At 36.7% G+C, this 20,893-nt stretch overlaps 1 protein-coding gene across 13 annotated transcripts in view; it reads right to left on the bottom strand.

Moving 5' to 3' along the window:
• Positions 1-20,893, bottom strand: part of LMO7 (LIM domain 7) — a 192,186-nt gene that overhangs the window by 100,836 nt on the left and 70,457 nt on the right. For all 13 annotated transcript variants that reach the window (XM_036893911.2, XM_036893917.2, XM_036893906.2 and 10 more), the window contains one exon: positions 13,401-13,470. In XM_036893911.2, coding sequence (XP_036749806.2) covers positions 13,401-13,470 — 70 coding nt within the window. The remainder of the gene's footprint in view (positions 1-13,400; positions 13,471-20,893) is intronic.

Below are 20,893 nucleotides of genomic sequence, written 5' to 3'. Positions count from 1 at the left end.
TAATTTTAAACCAGCTCTACAATACCAACTTTCTCTCTCTTCCTATTCTGCCACCTGTTATCAGTATACACTGCATCCAAATATATTCACAAATGTATCTTGCTTACCACCGACTAGAGATAGCCCCTCTGAGATGCACACTGGGTTTGACCCAGTAGAATGCAACCCTCAGCCACCACTCTTTCCAGCAAGGCATGTATAGGTTGCTTATCCAAGTCACATTCTAATATTCTTTGAGTGTTTTCTCTTCAACCATACAGTTTATTCCTACCTCCCATCCAGAAAAGTGCCACCCTTCAATGAAAACAGTAACTACATTCGTACTTCTGAAATTATTTCAACTGGGAAACAAGTGGGCTTTTTTCCCTGAAAACACTTGTCTTGTGTTCTCACATTTTGGTTTTATTTTTAGAAAGAGCTCTGAAGCTCAGTGTCCCACAAACCACCTGTCTTCCAACTGCCATACTCCCCTACCCTAGGAAAAAGAATGTCATAAATATAGTTGCTGCCTGGGAGTTGGGTTTTAGAAAAGCACATGATAAAACCTGGATAAGAACATTTAAATTTTACAGCTGATTCCTCAGGTGAATTTTCTATTATTGATGTAAAGGAATAATTAGATGTTTCAACAGTGACCTTGGCATAGACTAGGTTGCAGTACTTTGCTGAAACCCAAGTGTATAGAGAATGAAGATGAGTAAGAAATAACATTACACAGATACAAGGATGTTATCAATGATAGCTTTCTGAAAATATGGAAGTAAGAACTTGTCATAGACTTGCCTTATTTCTTGAAGTAGCCATTAGGAAGGCAAGGGAAACTCATCCCTCTGAGAGCTTAAGCCAGCTGGCATCTCTGCCGCTTTCCTGCATTCTACAACATTTCCCAGCTTTCCTGAATGAAACTATCTTACCAGCATCCACAGTCACACCATATACATCCCACTCTTGAAAGTAATCTGAAAGAATAACCTTTTAGAGCAAAGATGTTCAAATTCAGCCCACATGTCTAATATAAGTGTGGATACACTGAGGATTGTCCGATTAAGCCCACTCCTGACACATGAACATTCAAACAGATGAATGACTCAAAGCAAATTTTCTGGAATATCATTGCTTTTCAAAGGGAAATTGCGATGGAAATGGCAAGCCTGAGCAGGGCAATCAAATATATAGTCAGTTGGCAAAATGTCAGGAGACATTTTCAGCTGTCACAAGTGGGGGTTGAGGGTAAGGTGCTATGGGCATCTAACAAGTAGACACCATGGCTGCTGCTAAACATTCCATAATGGACGGGAGAGACCCCCACAGCAAAGAATAATCTGATCCAAAATATCAATAGTTAACAATGTTGAGGTTGAGAAACCTTGCTTTGGCAGCAGGTCCAAGATGACTAAGTCTTAGGGTTAATAATTTCCTTGAGGTTTTCTATATATTTTATTTCATGGATGCTAACATACCAGATGGTAAATATTGCTCGTGTTCAGTGGCTCTTTTAGCCATCAGAATATTTTGCCTGTTTCTCAGGGTTTTGTTTTGAGGTTAAGTTTTTTAATTCCCAAATAAAGTTTTAGGGTTGAGTTTCAATGATTTTAACATACCCATATTTAACACCAGCTAATTTTTTGGAAAACTCAGACTCCTAGGCTAGCATTTTTGTTTGTTTGTTTGTTTCTTTAGCATGGCTTTGTGAAGAACAGAAAGAATGAAAAGATAAGGGAAAATGTATTTCTTTATGAAGTAAAACTCAGTGAAGTGAGAAAAGCCTTATCTCTAGAAGATCTATGAGAACATGATCACTGCCTTTCCAAAGAAAAGATAATCATATAATCATATAATCATATGAATGTTTCAAGCAAAGCATTCAAAATCATCTAATTCTAAATCATCTAAACATCTGTCTTTGTATTGTCATTTGTCAGGGAATATTCCACGTGTCTCACACAGGTCCATCTGCAAAGGATAAATCTATTGCCTTGGCTTCCAAGCTGAATACACCTGATAACAGACATGAAATGGATAAAAACTATAGCTCAAAGAAACATAGTAAGAAAGGAGAAATTGAAGAGGGGGCTTAGAGCACTATAACCACTCAGCTGAACAAACCCTTAACACAGAAACTGTTTAAGTCTTAACTGTATTTGACTTAACTTTGTATCTACCCCACACTTCACGGAACCCACTTCAACTCACACTCCTAAGCTTGAGTGAGCCAAAGGAAGCCAAAACTCCTGATCATAGCCTACTTAGCCAAGATGACCCCCTTCTCAAGGAACTTGTCCACTCGCTGGCCAGTGACCTATGATATCTGTAGCCTGGAAAGAAAAGATAATCTGATCCATTCAGATTCCTCCTTTGGGATCCTCATCTAAGAGACACCACTTCCTGTTGGAAAGGGGCAGAAAGAAGTAATCATGTAGAATGTGGCTGCCATGTTTATGTTGGGTACTGGATTAATGAGTCCTCTGAAAAATCCTTACAACACTCTTCATCTTACCTAGTTTGAAAGCAACTCTGCTCTTTACTAAAAAACGTTAACCGTATGTAAAACTGATGAATTTGATTAAGGATTTTGGATGTGCTGATGCCAATTTCTTGGTTTTAATATTGTACCAAAGGTATGCAACATATCATCGGGAGGGAAACTGTGTGAAGGGCATGGAGGACCTCTCTGTAGTGCTTTTCTACAACCTCCTGTAAATCCATACACATCTCAAAAAAACCATTTTTAGGTAAATGTTAATTACAACATTTATCTGAATTAGTTTCCTGGGGCTACCATAACATAGTGTAAGAAACTGGGTGTCTTAAAACAACAGAGATTTATTGTTCCATACTTGGAGGCCAGAAGTCCAAAATCAAGGTGTCCACAAAGCCATACTCCTACAAAACCTGTAAGAGGATTCTTCCTTGCTTTTTCCTAGTTTGGGTGGTTTGTGGCCAATCTTTGGTGTTCCTAGGCCTGCAGATGCATCAGTCCCAACCTCAAAAGTCACATGGCATTCCTCGTGTGTGAATCTGTCTTCACATGGCCATCTTCTTATAAGGACACCAGTCCTATTAGATCAGAAGATGACCCTACACCATTACGACCTCATCGTAACTAATTGAATCATTAGCAATAACATTATTCCCAAATAAGATCATATCCTGAGGTACTAGGATTTTAGACTTCAATATATTACATCTTCTCTGGGGGAGAGAGACACAATTCAACCTATGACATTATTCTATCAAATATATAATTCTAATTTTACAATGGAGATCTTGTTCATTCAAACAAATCTTTAATCTCCGAACTGTATCACTCACTATGTTAGGTGCTGTGAACCCAAAAATCAGTGTGAAGAGGCTGGCTCAGGTTTTCCATCTTTCTTCTACAAGTGTCAAAAACTATGGCTTCTGAAACACTCTTTTCATGAGGAATTCGTAGGTCGGTCTTCATAGTACAACTGCAACTGTTCATGGATATTCACCCAAAGAAAGTCTGCTGTAAGTCTCTGCAACATGCTTATTATCTAGTGACATCTTCCTCATTCATTCATTTATTTGCCAGGTCCTCACTCCTCAACTAGAATGCAAGCTTTTTGACAGTAAGGTCCTTATCTGTCTTTGTTATTCCAATATATCTTTATAAACTAGAAACATTCTTGACCTAGTAGACACTCAATTATTTGTTAAAAAAATGAATGTGCTGGGGGTGGAGCAAAGATGGCGGCATGAGTAGAGCAGAGGAAATCTCCTCCCAAAACCACATATATTTCTGAAAATATAACAAACACAACTCTTCCTAGAATAGAGACCAGAGGACACAGGACAACATCCAGACCACGTCCACACCTGCGAGAACCCAGTGTCTCCCGAAGGGGTGCTTTTTGGAAGTCTTAAAGGGACAGGGACCTCACAGCCTGACGGAAACGTCCTGGGACACTTAGTACAGAAGCAGGGAACATGGGGATCTCTGGGCACTCAAGTCCCCTGGGAAGCAGGAAGCACGGAGGGCCCTCACAGAGATAAATAGCCTCCCGGCCGCTCCCCCTATAATGGGGCTCCACCACTTTGGAGCGGCTGCCTGAGACAGGCCATGCCCACAGCAACAGCGGATATAAACTCCATAGCAACCGGGCAGGAAGCAGAAGCCCTGTCTGTACGCAGCTGCCCAGCACAAGCCACTAGAGGTAGCTGTTCTCCCAGGAGAGGAGGGCCACAAACCAACAAGAAGGGAAGTTGTTCCAACCGTCACTCATCACAGCTCTGCAAACTACTCCTATCACCATGAAAAGGCAAACTTACAGGCAGACAAAGATCACAGAGACAACACCAGAGAAGGAGACAGACCTAACCAGTCTTCCTGAAAAAGAATTCAAAATAAAAATCATAAACATGCTGACAGAGATGCAGAGAAATATGCAAGAGCTAAGGGATGAAGTCCAGAGGGAGATCACAGATGCCAGAAAGGGGATTACAGAAGTGAAACAAACTCTGGAAGGGTTTATAAGCAGAATGGATAGGATGCAAGAGGCCATTGATGGAATAGAAACCAGAGAACAGGAACGCATAGAAGCTGACATAGAGAGAGATAAAAGGATCTACACGATTGAAACAATGTTAAGAAAACGGTGTGACCAATCCAAAAGGAAAAATATCCGTATTACACGGGTACCAGAAGAAGAAGAGAGAGAAAAAGGGATAGAAAGTGTCTTTGAAGAAATAATTGCTGAAAACTTCCCCAAACTGGGGGAGGAAATAATCAAACAGACCACGGAAATACACAGAACTCCCAACAGAAAGGACCCAAGGAGGACAACACCAAGACACATAATAATTAAAATGGCAAGGATCAAGGACAAGGAAAGAGTTTTAAAGGCAGCTAGAGAGAAAAAGGTCACCTATAAAGGAAAACCCATCAGGCAATCATCAGACTTCTCGACAGAAACCCTACAGGCCAGAAGAGAATGGCATGATATATTTAATGCAATGAAACAGAAGGGCCTTGAACCAAGGATACTGCATCTGGCAGGACTATCATTTAAATATGATGGTGGGATTAAACAATTCCCAAACAAGCAAAAGTTGAGGGAATTTGCCTCCCACAAACCACCTCTACAGGGCATCTTACAGGGACTGCTCTAGATGGGAGCACTACTAAAAAGAGCACACAACAAAACACCCAACATATGAAGAATGGAGGAGGAGGAATAAGAAGGGAGAGAAGAAAAGAATCTCCAGACAGTGTATATAACAGCTCAATAAGCTAGCTAAGTTAGGCAGTAAGATACTAAATAGGCTAACCTTGAACCTTTGATAACCACGAATTTAAAGCCTGCAATGGCAATAAGTACATATCTTTCAATAGTCACCCTAAATGTAAATGGACTGAATGCACCAATCAAAAGACACAGAGTAATAGAATGGATAAAAAAGCAAGACCCATCCATATGCTCCTTACAAGAAACTCACTTCAAACCCAAAGACATGCACAGACTAAAAGTCAAGGGATGGAAAAACATATTTCAGGCAAACAACAGCGAGAAGAAAGCAGGGGTTGCAGTACTAATATCAGACAAAATAGACTTCAAAACAAAGAAAGTAACAAGAGATAAAGGACACTACATAATGATAAAGGGCTCAGTCCAACAAGAGGATATAACCATTCTAAATATATATACACCCAACACAGGAGCACCAGCATATGTGAAACAAATACTAACAGAACTAAAGGGGGAAATAGACTGCAATGCATTCATTCTAGGAGACTTCAACACACCACTCACCCCAAAGGATAGATCCACTGGGTAGAAAATAAGTAAGGACATGGAGACACTGAACAACACAGTAGAACAGATGGACCTAATAGACATCTATAAAACTCTATATCCAAAAGCAACAGGATATACATTCTTCTCAAGTGCACATGGAACATTCTCCAGAATAGACCACATACTAGACCACAAAAAGAGCCTCAGTAAATTCCAAAATATTGAAATTCTACCAAGCAAATTTTCAGACCACAAAAGTACAAAACTAGAAATAAATTCTACAAAGAACACAAAAAGGCTCACAAAAGCATGGAGGCTTAACAACATGCTCCTAAATAATCAATGGATCAATGAACAAATTAAAATAGAGATAAAGGAATATATGGAAACAAATGACAACAACAACACAAAGCCCCAACTTCTGTGGGACACAGCGAAAGCAGTCTTAAGAGGAAAGTATATAGCGATCCAGGCACACTTGAAGAAGGAAGAACAATTCCAAATGAATAGTCTAATATCACAATTATCTAAACTGGAAAAAGAAGAACAAATGAGGCCTAAAGTCAGCAGAAGGAGGGATATAATAAAGATCAGAGAAGAAATAAACAAAATTGAGAAGAATAAAACAATGGCAATAATCAATGAAACCAATAGCTGGTTCTTTGAGAAAATAAACAAAATAGATAAGCCTCTAGCCAAACTTATTAAGAGAAAAAGAGAATCAACACAAATCAACAAAATCAGAAATGAGAACGGAAAAATCACGACAGACTCCACAGAAATACAAAGAATTATTAAAGACTACTATGAAAACCTATATGCCAACAAGCTGGAAAACCTAGAAGAAATGGACAACTTCCTAGAAAAATACAACCTTCCAAGACTGACCAAGGAAGAAACACAAAAGTAAAACAAACCAATCACAAGCAAAGAAATTGAAACAGTAATAAAAAAACTACCCAAGAACAAAACCCCCGGGCCGGACGAATTTACTTGGAATTTTATCAGACACACAGAGAAGACATAATACCCATTCTCCTTAAAGTTTTCCAAAACATAGAAGAGGAGGGAATACTCCCAAACTCATACTATGAAGCCAACATCACCCTCATACCAAAACCAGGCAAAGACCCCACCAAAAAAGAAAATTACAGGCCAATATCCCTGATGAATGTAGATGCAAAAATATTCAATAAAATATTAGCAACCCTAATTCAAAAATATATCGAAAGGATCATACACCATGACCAAGTGGGATTCATCCCAGGGATGAAAGGATGGTACAACATTCGAAAATCCATCAACATTATCCACCACATCAACAAAACGAAAGACAAAAAACCACATGATCATCTCCATAGATGCTGAAAAAGCATTTGACAAAATTCAACATCCATTCATGATAAAAACTCTCAGCAAAATGGGTATAGAGGGCAAGTACCTCAACATAATAAAGGCCATATATGATAAACCCACGGCCAACATTATCCTGAACAGCGAGAAGCTGAAAGCTTTACCTCTGAGATCGGGAACTAGACAGGGATGCCCACTCTCCGCACTGTTATTTAACATAGTACTGGAGGTCCTAGCCATGGTAATCAGACAAAACAAAGAAATACAAGGAATCCAGATTGATAAAGAAGAAGTTTAACTGTCACTATTTGCAGATGACATGATATTGTACATAAAAAACCCTAAAGACTCCACTCCAAAACTACTAGAACTGATATCGGAATACAGCAAAGTTGCAGGATACAAAATTAACACACAGAAATCAGTGGCTTTCCTATATACTAACAATGAACCAATAGAAAGAGAAATCAGGAAAACAACTCCATTCACAATTGCATCAAAAAGAATAAAACACCTAGGAATAAACCTAATCAAAGAAGTGAAAAACCTACACCGAAAACTACAAGTCACTCTTAAGAGAAATTAAAGGGGACACTAACAAATGGAAACTCATCCCATGCTCGTGGCTAGGAAGAATTAATATCATCAAAATGGCCATCCTGCCCAAAGCAATATGCAGATTTGATGCAATCCCTATCAAATTACCAGCAACATTCTTCAACGAACTGGAACAAATAGTTCAAAAATTCATATGGAAACACCAAAGACCCCAAATAGCCAAAGCAATCCTGATAAAGAAGAATAAAGTAGGGGGGATCTCACTACCCAACTTCAAGCTCTACTACAAAGCCATAGTAATCAAGACTATTTGGTACTGGCACAAGAACAGAGCCACAGACCAGTGGAACAGAATAGAGACTCCAGACATTAACCCAGACATATATGGTCAATTAATATTTGATAAAGGAGCCACGGACATAAAATGGCGAATGACAGTCTCTTCAACAGATGGTGCTGGCAAAACTGGACAGCTACATGTAGGAGAATGAAACTGGACCATTGTCTAACCCCATACATGAAAGTAAATTCAAAATGGATCAAAGACCTGAATGTAAGTCATGAAACCATAAAACTCTTGGAAGAAAACATAGGCAAAAACCTCTTAGACATAAACATGAGTGACCTCTTCTTGAACATATCTCCCGGGCAAGGAAAACAACAGCAAAAATGAACAAGTGGGACTATATTAAGCTGAAAAGCTTGTGTACAGCAAAAGACACCATCAATAGAACAAAAAGGTACCCTACAGTATGGGAGAATATATTTGTAAATGACAGATCGGATAAAGGCTTGACGTCCAGAATATATAAAGAGCTCACCCACCTCAACAAACAAAAAACAAATAATCCAATTAAAAAATGGGCAGAGGAACTGAACAGACAGTTCTCCAAAAAAGAAATTCAGATGGCCAACAGATACATGAAAAGATGCTCCACATCGCTAATTATCAGAGAAATGCAAATTAAAACCACAATGAGATATCACCTCACACCAGTAAGGATGGCTACCATAAAAAAGACAAACAACAAATGTTGGCGAGGTTGTGGAGAAAGGGGAACCCTCCTACACTGATGGTGGGAATGTAAATTAGTTCAACTATTGTGGAAAGCTGTATGAAGTTCCTCAAAATGCTCAAAATAGACTTACCATTTGACCCAGGAATTCCACTCCTAGGAATTTACCCTAAGAACGCAGCAATCAAGTTTGAAAAAGACAGATGCACCCCTATGTTTATCGCAGCACTATTTACAATAGCCAAGAAATGGGAGCAACCTAAGTGTCCATCAGTAGATGAATGGATAAAGAAGATGTGGTACATATACACAATGGAATATTACTCAGCCATAAGAAGAAAACAAATCCTACCATTTGCAACCACATGGATGGAGCTAGAGGGCATTAGGCTCAGTGAAATAGGCCAAGCGGAGAAAGAGAAATACCAAACGATTTCACTCATCTGTGGAGTATAAGAACAAAGGAAAAATTGAAGGAACAAAACAGCAGCAGAATCACAGAACCCAAGAATGGACTAACAGGTACCAAAGGGAAAGGGACTGGGAAAGATGGGTGGGTAGGGAGGGATAAGCGGGGGGAGAAGAAAGGGAGTATTATGATTAGCATGCATAATGGGGGGGTGGGAGAAAGGGGAGGGCTGTACAACACAGAGAAGACAAGTAGTGATTCTATAATATTTTGCTATGCTGATGGACAGTGACTGTAAAGGAGTTTGTGGGGGGGACCTGGTATAGGGGAGAGCCTAGTAAACAATGTTCTTCATGTAGTTGTAGATTAATGATAACAAAAAAGAAAAAAAAAGAAAAGGGGGATTACTCCCTGATAGGATAAAACTAACTGTAAATCAATGATTAATGCATGCTTTAAATATCCTTAATTTTGATCATTTAAAGGGTGTCAGATGATCAGCTATGGAAATACATTTTTCTGATAATATTCCTTTCTCTTAAAACAAAAAAAAAAGCAGTTCCTGTGTGGTGACCTCCAATAAGTTCTTCACAATGGTATAAAGGGCATATCAAAGTGTGGGCAAAGGGTTTGTTTGTGTTTATACAGAGGATCAAAGCCTAATTTGGCTACCCAGAAAATGAATTAAGATACGATATGAAGAAGAACTTCCAACATCAACATTCTCTGGAAGAGTCATTCCAGAAGATGATCTTCAAAAAACTTCAACAAAGATCCTGGCGCTGTTGCAGTTGTAGCTGCATTCATCCCACCAGTTCCTGGACTTGCCATTGGAATGAAGAAAGAGATATGTAAGCTGGCCTGTGCATACAGTGAAACAACAAATTTGACTGGATCTATACTGTCGGAACTCAACCAAGAATTAGGAGAAGTGCAAGTTGCAGCGCTCCAAAATCTTACCACTATAGACTATCTACTGTTAAAAGAACATATGGGATGTGAACAGTTCCCAGGAATGGGTTGTTTTAATTTGTCTGATTTCTCTCAGATTGTTCAAGTTCAGTTGGACAATATCCACCATATCATAGATAAGTTTTCACAAATGCCTAGGGTGCCTAACTGTTTTTTTTGGTTTCACTGGAGATGGCTGGTAATTTTAGGTCTGCTTTGGTTATGTAGCTGTATTCCTATTATGTTAATGTGTGTATGCAATTTAATTAGTAGTTTAAAACCTATACATGCTTATGTTACTCTACAAGAAGATATGTCAAAGAAATAATCAATCTTCCCATGTTTCCTTCCGTCTGCTACTTCTATAGCTTTTCTTCTTCCTTCCTAATTACAACCCTTAAGTAGAATTCGTGCCTCATATCGAAATTACCGAGTATCATAATTCTTCCAAGTGGTAAAGATACATCAAGACAAATGCTGGCCATAGAAGCCACAGGGGATAAATCTGCAAAGAAGTAAAAAGCTAACCTTTTCAAACAATATTGCTTCTCTCTCACTTGCCAACTTTACATTTCCCTGTATGGCCCCGGAAGATGACTGTTTAGCCAGAGACGGGTAAGATTCCTCAAGGGAGGAACAACCTAAGACAGGCAAAGTCACAGGGGGGCCATCAGGTGGGAAATTGGGGATCAACAGAGATGAGGCTTAGAACCTCACCCCCCCTGTTTTGAGAGAAATCTGCTGCATCTGTGGATGTTTTGTTGCCCTTGTCTAGCTTGGATTAATAGTTAGTCTATAGGCACACACCTGATCATCTTCATTTGCCCTCTTACAGCACTAAACTATGTTTTCTACCTTTATCTTGCATCTACCTACCACTTCAGCATTTTATTGAAAATAATAATAATAATAATAAGGGAGAAATGTGGGATTCACATATAAATCAAGTATAAAAAATCAAACAAATATTCATATTTGACCTGATTGTTTATAGTTCATAATGCGTGATCAAAACTGAAAGTTTCTGTGATGACTGCCCTTGCACTGTTCACCATGTAAGAACTTATTCACTATGTAAGAATTTGTTCACCATGTAAGAACTTGTTTGTTATGCTTCAGAAGATTGGAGACTGTTGAGAATTAGGCTTGGGGTGGATTGATGATTGTGCATTGAGCATTGACTCCCCTATACAGAATTTTATTGTTGTTAACAACCATTTGATCAATAAATATGAGAGATGCCCTCTCAAAAAAAAAAAAAAGAATGAATGTGCTACAAAACATTCACTGAAAATCTGTATGGCTGACTCTCTCTACATCATCCCTTTTCATCCTCAAAAACCCTATAAGATAGATACTGGAGCTCTAAATCACAATTAAAGTTGAGTCTTCAAGTTTTTGTACAACCATCCTGACACACATACATTGGAAGAAGGAATCAAATGAAGCATGACAATGATTTTTTAAAAAACTGTAGCCTAGTTCTGTGGCTGTGTTCACTCTTACACTCCTACACCAACAAAATGCTCATGTCCTTTGTTTAGGAAATTACCCTATTTAATATGCCGGAAATACATTTCGTTTTAGCTTTCCGAGATAAAATCTAAATTAGATGGAATTTCTATGCTTGAAATAGAAATACTTGGAGAGATCTTTGGATTTAAATATAAAATACATTTGTACTTTCATCTAATCATATAATCAGAAGATTGAATAAAACCTCTAGTGGTCAACAAAAAAACCCCCACAATTTAAGCATTTCAAATATGCGTAGTGCTTGAGATCAAAGGCTCATTTCATTTAAATGTATGTAATTGATCCCAGAAATGACAATTTAAAATCTAAGCATTAAAATATCTAATAATTCAAGTCATTTGAGAAGAGAGTATGTTTAGTACAATTCAATCTTTTTTCATGTAAGTTATTCAAGTAAACTTATTTATTTTATTAAACTGAATGTTCCTTACTAGAAAGAACTCAAAAACCAAAATTCATTAATTTCATTCCTTAAATAATACCTTCTGACTTGTTACATAAGTAATTCATACATACATGTACATTTTTATTTATATAGTTAGATAGCAATATATGCATATATATATGACTTCTTTACCTCACCAAATTTTAGACCAATAATAATATTATATCAGCCACCTAGTCATGATAGAAATAGAACAGAAACAACTTGGTAAGAAGGAAGGAATTAATATTTGTGTCTAATATTTCTGGGAACTTTATATATATTTTATATTTAAAAGAATATTGTAATTACCTGATGATTTAAAGAAAAAAAGAAAGCTGTAAAAACTCCTTTCCTTCCTCCTAGAGGTATTTTCTAATAACACACACGTTGCAACCAACTTGTTCCTGTCAAAATTTTGATGAGATTTTCATGCCAGCTGCAAACCCAGAAATTTTGATACTGCTATCTTTAATCCTTCACATTTTTGAAATCTGAAAACACATGGACATCCTAACAGAAGGTTCCCGAATAGGAGCTGCCTAACTATTTTAAAGACAGTATTTATGTTATTTTACATTCCAGTTATTAACTGTCTTAAATTTCAGTGTTTTGTAAAATTAACTTTTTTTTTAACTGATTCCTATCATCAGCCTTGATTCTTCAGGGTTGCTAACATTATGAAAATTATCCCTCATTCGTACTTGTTACAAATTACTTATTTCCACAGACACCTTATTATTGGTCTTTCAAGGTCTTCACCCACCAGAATGTGTTGACAGTGTGGGCTCTTTTCCATATATAAAATTCTGAATTTGAAACTAGATAGAATCTAGAGAATCATCCTTAGTCCTTTTTTGGGTAATATCACTAAAGCAAAGAGGAAAACACTGCCTTGCCCAACACCATACAGAACACTGATAGGAAGCACACTCTACAAAGCAAAGGAGCTCACAGGTCTCAAGCATGCTGCAAATGCACTCCAAGTTCTGTGTGCTGAGTGAAGAAAGCCATGCAGAAGCATGGAGCACCAGACACGTGACTGGTGAACACTGGACAGTCCCCCTGAACTGTGGTCAAGTCGCAAACAATGTATGCAAGGCTGAGCTTCAGAAAGAACATGATCCTACACAAGTGCAGTTTGTGGAAGAAATAAGAAAGGGAATATATGAAGTTTGAGGATACACACAATAGAGTAAGTAAAACAAAGCCTCCCGCAGAAGGGAAACAGAGGAATTCAAGACACAAGTAGACATCACGAAAAACACTTTTCTTGAGCAAAAAACCCTAATTCTAATTTCTGTGATAATTCCAGATAAGAGAACCAGTTTATGCCCATCTTCCTACATTCCCAAAACAAAGAAATCTAGTTTTAACAATCCTTTGTTACTTACCAAACCTGCTATTGGTGTAGACAGTCTATTGATCTTCTTAATGACACCAGGTTTAAGTTTATTAATCAAGCTGAAAGTAAATAAATAACATACACAATTACTAGAAAGCCACCATCAGTTTAGTGTTCTTTTTAACGTTCTTAAAAATCATATATGTCACTATTCCATCCTCAATATGTTATTCAGAGCCAAGAGCCCAACAGAAATTACACAGCCAAGAAAAAAAGTCAGGATTAATAACAGCACAGCAAACAGTGGTAAGTAGTAGTCCTCTTAGGCCATATAGACACATATCTATATTAAAAGGCATGTCCTCAAAAATAGTTCCACATTTATTAAAGAAAGGTGTAATATTTGTTTCTGTTTCAACAGCTGGTTTAAGAATCTCTTTCATTATAGTTTTTTGGACCTAAGAAGTTTTTTTCTATTAACAATTTTCATTTTTTTTGTCCTGAAATTAATCTTTCTTTCAAAAGGTACCTTCAATCATATTATTTTGCCAGATTTTTAAAATTGGGATAAAGTCAACATACAATGTATTAGTTTCACATATATAACATAGTAATTTGTCATTTATATACATTATGAAATACTCACAATAGGTATTGTCACCATACAAACTTACTACAGAATTGACTTATTATTGACTACATTACTTATATTGACTACATTCCCTATACTGTTCATTACATCCCCATAACATATTTTATAACTGGGACTTTGAACCTCTTCATCCCATTCACCTATTTCACATATCCCCCTTCCCCTCCTGCAACCACCGGTTTGTTCTCTATATTTATGAGTCTGTTTCTGTTTTGTTTTGTTTGTTCAGTTGTCTTGTTTTTTAGAGTCCACATGTAAATGAAATCATATGGTATTTGTCTTCCTCCATCTGGCTTTTATCACTTAGCACAATGCCCTCTAGGTCCGTCTGTGTTGTTGTGAATGCATTTTGTCAAATTTAAAGGGTACAGTAAAACTCATCCAAGTAGCCTCCTAGTTCTTACTGGTAACACATTCAAGTCCATGACTGATTGTTACACTAGGAGAATGACTGAGCAAAAATTAAATGTAGCACAACTCCCCCAAATAGGCTGACAGTTACCTCAGAATCTGCTACCGAACAAGTTTAAGTTGCCATGACAGCATCTACAAAGTTATCTGTAAGTCCCTATATTCCGAAACACTAAAAAAAACTCCACCTTTGAAGATGGCAACTTAGAGTGCAATCTTTGGTTCTGAATCTAGATTATGAATTCTATTTTTTTATTGTTCACTGATACAATACCCAGCCATGTAGTTATTTAATACCATAATGTTTTTCCATTAATGCTAGCTTGGTTAAATTAATCATTAATCACTGCTAGAAACAAATTTGGAAGAGATTTTCCTATTCAATAATCCATCCACAAAAAAAAGTTATTTATTCTGTCACAGAGCTCCAAAAAGAAAGCAAATACAGGAGAAAAAAATCAAAATTCTTAATTTACTGGTCTACTCTTTAGAATAGACAACAGAAAAAAAATATCTGACACTTATGGAGTGCCACTCCTTCGACATTCCAGAGATTTATATGTACACTTGAGTGTGCTAAAAATAAAAGACAAAAGTCTCAATTTAATAACCTCCAGAATGTTGTTCCACAGGATTCGGAATTACAAAATGGTAGCTTATGAAGATTTAGTCTGGTGAACAAAAGATGTTTTTCTGTTTTCACAGTTGTTCCTTCACACAAAGACCTTTAGACAACATAGATACCACTCCCTTGGGTAAAGCATTTCCTAGAACTTTCACTCTTTGATTCCTAATTTCTTTTTATTGAGTTATAGTTGACATATTATATTAGTTTGAGGTGTACAACATTGAATTAAAATTTATATACATTACAAAATTCTCACATTAAGTGTAGTTACCATTTGTCACCATACAAATTATTACAATATTATTGACTACATTCCCTATGCCATACTAACTAGAATTTTGTACTTCTTGATTCCCTTCACCTATTTTACTCATCCCTCCACCCACCTATCCTCTGGCAGCCACCAGTTTGTTCTCTGTATTTGAGTCTGTTTCTGGGAGTTTGTGTATGTGTGTGTATATGTGGAATGTAAAAAGCAAAACAAATGAAAAAACAAAACAAAACATAAACCTAATTTCTCAGTGTGCATGAAAGCCATGTAGGAGGGCTTCTCTCTTCATGCCCACATTATTTTTCTTTAATTCCTAGCTGAGAAGCCAGAAAAGAATTGAGCAGGGTTTACAAGAAATGACCGTTCCAAACTAATTCTTCTAGTTGTTCCCTATTAACCAGAATTTCTTAAATTCCATTATGGGTGGCATTCTTGCAATGCACAGATGAACTAATAACTGAAACATTACTTCACAGGAACACAATTCTGACATAGTATAAATCAAGAAATTCATAGCAGTTGTTAGCCACTAGCTCGGCAGTAACTTTTCTACCATAACTTGGATCTTAATATATATCTTTCAGTGATATAAAAAGTTAGAGACCAATCAGAGCTGGTGTAACTTATAAAACATCAGGAAAATTTGGCATCAGTTGTCTTGATTAAAGGACATACCATAAATTCCTCCTCCACCTATCTGAGTAACTGGTAACTTTGGCCAGATCATTCAAGTTACTGGTTTACTTATTATTTTATATTATAACATTCATAACATCAAGACCATTTTTTAAAAATACAGTTTCTGGAGTGGATAATAACACAGCCTACACTCAATTAAGGCAGCCAAAAAGAAATAAGGAATAAAGGTAAAGAAAACAGCATGGACAAATGATGTCTCCCAATAATGAGTTAATTGACTCCTCCCTCATCAGAAGTTTCCAGAACTATTACTTAGATGCAACGTACACACGGTGGATTGGAGTCCTTGTCCATTCCTGTGCCTCCTGGTACATGTACAAAAATGGAAATAACCACACAGAGAGAACAACACTGAATAACACATAAACTATCCTCTGAAAAGTCATGTCACTAGAGGAAAATGCTGTTTTCTTTTGCCAGTTGTTAAGATAGCATTAGTTTAAGCACTACAACATGAAGGAAATGCACATATTTACACAGTTTTGTCAAATACTTAACATCCCATCAAATTATGAATCATGAATAACTATTTTCACATACAATTAAAGGAAGAAGGTTTAGGATAGTTCTTCTAGGGAGAAAAAGAAGTTTATAAAATCTAAATTTCTGTGAAATATAAGCATATCTAAATGAATAGGGACATAGTCTTAAGTCAAATAAAAGTGCCTCACAAGAGTAACTACTCTTTTACAAATAGAACTTATTTGCAAATAAGTGTTTTTCAGTTACACATATGAAATTCCTATAGGCAACACTGACTTCAGGTCACTGATTCTATTCAAGAATCATAACCTTCCAGATCTTCTGTGCAAAAGTAGCCTAGATGAGGTCAAGGAACCATTTCAGCTGCCTGCATCCCCATGTCCCATCCATCTAATCCTATACCTGTGCTCTCCCAAGCCTTCCTCGGGTCATGGCATAAACCTAGTTATGTGCTTAGTTAGCACATCAGAGCTTGGCTCTTGGTAAGAAAGAAACCAAAACAGCAACCACCTAGGCATCTGGTATCTCCCACGGTAAAGCACACCTTCAGCTCATCCCTCCAGGTGTTTATTCCTTTTCTTCTCCCCAGAGCACATTGTCCATTCTCTCCAAGGGAGCTGAGTTATACAACAGGTGCTAAAAAGTTGCATCTGTTCAGAAATCTTGTCACCAGTGAATGTATCCTGATTTTAAATATAACTCAGAGGTGACAAAGAAACTGTACAGAAAGCTCAGTATTATACCTAGCTCAGTTATAAAAGTTTTAATGAGAACTAGAAATTGGTGCTCTGCCTCACAGTCTCCAGAAACTAGTTTCAAATCCCAAACACTTCATTTTCCCCTCTATCAGAAAGCTCTTCAGCAGAAGTAGACAATTTAGGGACACCTTTCAACTTCCTATTTTCAAGGACTTTTCCAAATGTGCCAGGGAGACTTACATCAGAGGACATCAGTACACTGAGTGAACTTTTTCGACCTAGGAATAATTTGGTTAGTTATTCATACATACCTATTTCTAGTATCTGTCTGTCAACTACATTTTTAAAATATATATTCCCACATTAGTCAAACTTTTCCTATTAATAACTACATTTTTCAGAAAGATTTAATAAAGATACTATACATTTCCTTTCCTTACAAATTAAAGAGCAAAGACTTTTGTTTTATCTGTTATTTGGCACTTATTCATTTGCACAGTTTTCTTCTAAGTGCAAACTCTGATCAGCAAACCTAAGTGCTTAACAAAGACAGAGCAAAGTTCTGGGCTCAGCTGGAGCAACCAGACAGTGAATCTGCTAATAAGCACAAGGACAGTCCCTCATTTCAAACACGTATCTCCTAGCATATAGCGAGGGACCTGGCATTTGGTAGGTGCTTTAAAAATACTTGTTTAAATCCAGTGTCTAACTTTTAAGGCAGAAATTTTTTCTGGGGATGACTCAAACCTATTCTCTTTATGAAAATAAATTCAGAAAAATTTTACCTTTACTTTCAAAGACTAGAAATGGTTTTCTACTTTTCCCAACAAGAACACCACACCTCTGTTATTTTTTCTGTTGCCAGACAAATCAAACTTTGATGGTCTCTCCTAATTTTCAAATGTTGATCAAGAGGGTGAAAACTCCATCAGATATATTAATTTGGACTGATTATCCTAAGTAAATTCCTTAATAAGATTTTTAACTAATTACCTCCATCTAAATTCATAAACTGTAATATTTTTTAAGTGAAAACCACATTGAGTAGTGTTCCCATTTCCATGGGTAAAGTAATAGGCATATATCATTTAAAGCTTAAAACTTTCAGTATAAACATTTATGATCATTTTTGTATTTTCAAAGACTGGCAGTAAAATTGATATGTTTAATTTCTAGAATTCCTGTGGTAATTTTGAATACTGCTGAATTGGGATATACAACACAAATAAAGAGTTAACAGTAAATGCTGAGCTAGGAAATGTGGAACAGCAATAAGACAGTAACTATGCAATTGATAATTATCTATGGCAGGACTTTCTTACTTACCCTCATTGTCATATGTGACACATCACGAAGTAAATCTAGCAAAGCTTGGGCAGCCTGACAGCAGATTCCTCTTATTCTAAGTGACCTCAAAAGCTATAGCACTAATGGATCTGGGTGAGAAAGAGAAATTTCCCAATACCGTATCAATATCAAAAGGCATCTGGCAGGGGGACTCAGGTGCCTGTTCTGGTTCTGCCAATTAGGTAACATTGCTAAATTCCTCTACGACCCTTCATGTAAATGAAAGTGATGTTATTCTTTTAGAGTGGAATTTAGGGTCTCTCCAATTTTTGCCACTGTAAAAAGGTTCCCAAGAATGTCTGCATGCATATCTTGTCCATGCTCCTTACCATTTCTTATATTCTATTTCTAGAAATAAAATCATCAGCGTTAAGCTCCTGATACTCGTCTGGAGAGGAATTTGGCAACATGAACCAACTGACTTCTGCGCCAGCAGGCAGCATTCCTGTGCCTACCCCATGGCATGACATAGCAGCTCTCCTGTTTCCCCTGTGGTTTAGATTATGCTGCACCGTCTTCCACCAGGCTGCAGCCCTTATGACCACCACCCTTAAGGAATGGAAAAAATTTCACCAATGTTACATATCACAGTTTACATATTTAAGTCGTTTTTAATATTTTCCTCTAGGAAGAGGAATCATTTTCCCCATGTTGTAGTCTTTCCTTAGATTCCCCTAAGAAAGGTTTTTGGGAAAAGCCTTGTAATTTTTATGATAAATATGCTTACATTAATTTTAAAAACCTAGCATATAATATAGATATTGCCACATTGCTCTTCAGAGCTGTACCAGCTTATTACTCATTTGGTCATTTTGAGAATTCTAGATACCATTTTGCCACCATATGGCCATCATTTTCTATCCCACTTTAAATTATTTACTAGTTTCAATTAAAAAATAGAATCTGGTTTCAGCATAATTATTTCTTACTAATGAAGGTGAAGATTTTACTATTTTTTCCAGAAGTAGTTCTTCATTTGTAAGTACTTGGTCACATCCTTTGCTCATCTGTTTAGTGACATTTTCAAACACTTATCTAACCAATTTATTTGACCTCTAGATAATACTTGAGTCATTTTTCCTTAAAATATTATTCTCAGAATATTATTTTTCAGAATATCTATTTATACATAGATTAAATCTACTTTTCCCCCATTCTTTTAAGCTTAGAATTTTAAATTGTCTCCAGAGGTTTTTTAACTCTTCAGTTTTATTTTATCAGCTTTCTATTTTATTAATCTAGGCTATTCAGGTTTGTAATGAGTTCATAAATTAATCTTATAGCCAGTTACTTATTCTGATACAATGAGTTAAGGGATTCATGTCTTCTCTATTTTCTCATATCTCCTTTATCAAATTCCTACATTTAAGGATGTATTTTGTATCTTGCTCTTACATTAATATGCACATTTATAAAGCATCCCATAATTTTTCATTACTGTGCTTTGTTGTGTTGCCATGTGCTCTAAAGTGCGGACAGACTCATGCCACAGAAATCTTTTAGAATTTTTCCTATTCTTACCTGTTTTCTCCTCCATATGAATGTTAAAATGATACTTACCTTTCTAAGAAAAGTCTGACTAGATATGGGTATTGGTAAAATTATAATAGACATCTATCACCAATATATAGAAATAGTTCATCATTCCATTTCTTAAATCCTATAGCTTGCCATTATATTTTCAACATATAAAATAATAGTCTCACACATTTCTCCAAAGTAGTGTTCTAAACTTTGTCACTGTTGTTTTTAATCCCTTAAATCTCATCCAATTTTCTGATGATGGTTGATATATAAAAGCTCTGGAGCTTAAGTCTCTCATATGAGGCAATCACTCTACTTCTAATTGACGTGAAGCCCTCATCTATTTGCCCTTTAACAATATTCACTCCCCTTATTTAATTTTCTTCCCATTGCACTGATCAGAATTTCCATACTTTCACCATTTCATGGGCAACACACAGGTTTCCATGGGCCCACCTGAGCACCTTCATTACATCAAAAACCCACTTCAGTCATAACCTCTTGCTGACCAACTTTCATAAACTTGTTTATATCACAGAGCACCTCTTTGCTGGATGGGGTGCTGCCTGATGAGGAATTGCTTAATAAAGCTAATCAGATATTCAAATTTTAAAAAATTATCTCACATACATGAAGGACACATATTACTTCCTTTTATTTTTAGTAGACAATGATTCTCATTTCTCTCAGAGGTCCTAGCACTGAAATGTTGTATATTCTTTTCTTAGTAATTTATATTTAAAGTGAGAAAGCCCTATAGGTGGCATGTACAGGTTCATGTGATAGGACTGAAGCTTTCTACCTTCAAGCCTGAGGTCCTACTGTAAAA

This window comes from Manis pentadactyla, chromosome 17 (genome assembly GCF_030020395.1).
Source record: "Manis pentadactyla isolate mManPen7 chromosome 17, mManPen7.hap1, whole genome shotgun sequence".
Taxonomy (NCBI): domain Eukaryota; kingdom Metazoa; phylum Chordata; class Mammalia; order Pholidota; family Manidae; genus Manis; species Manis pentadactyla.
Note: the sequence above shows the minus strand (reverse complement) of the source record. Positions and strands in the feature narration are given on the sequence as shown.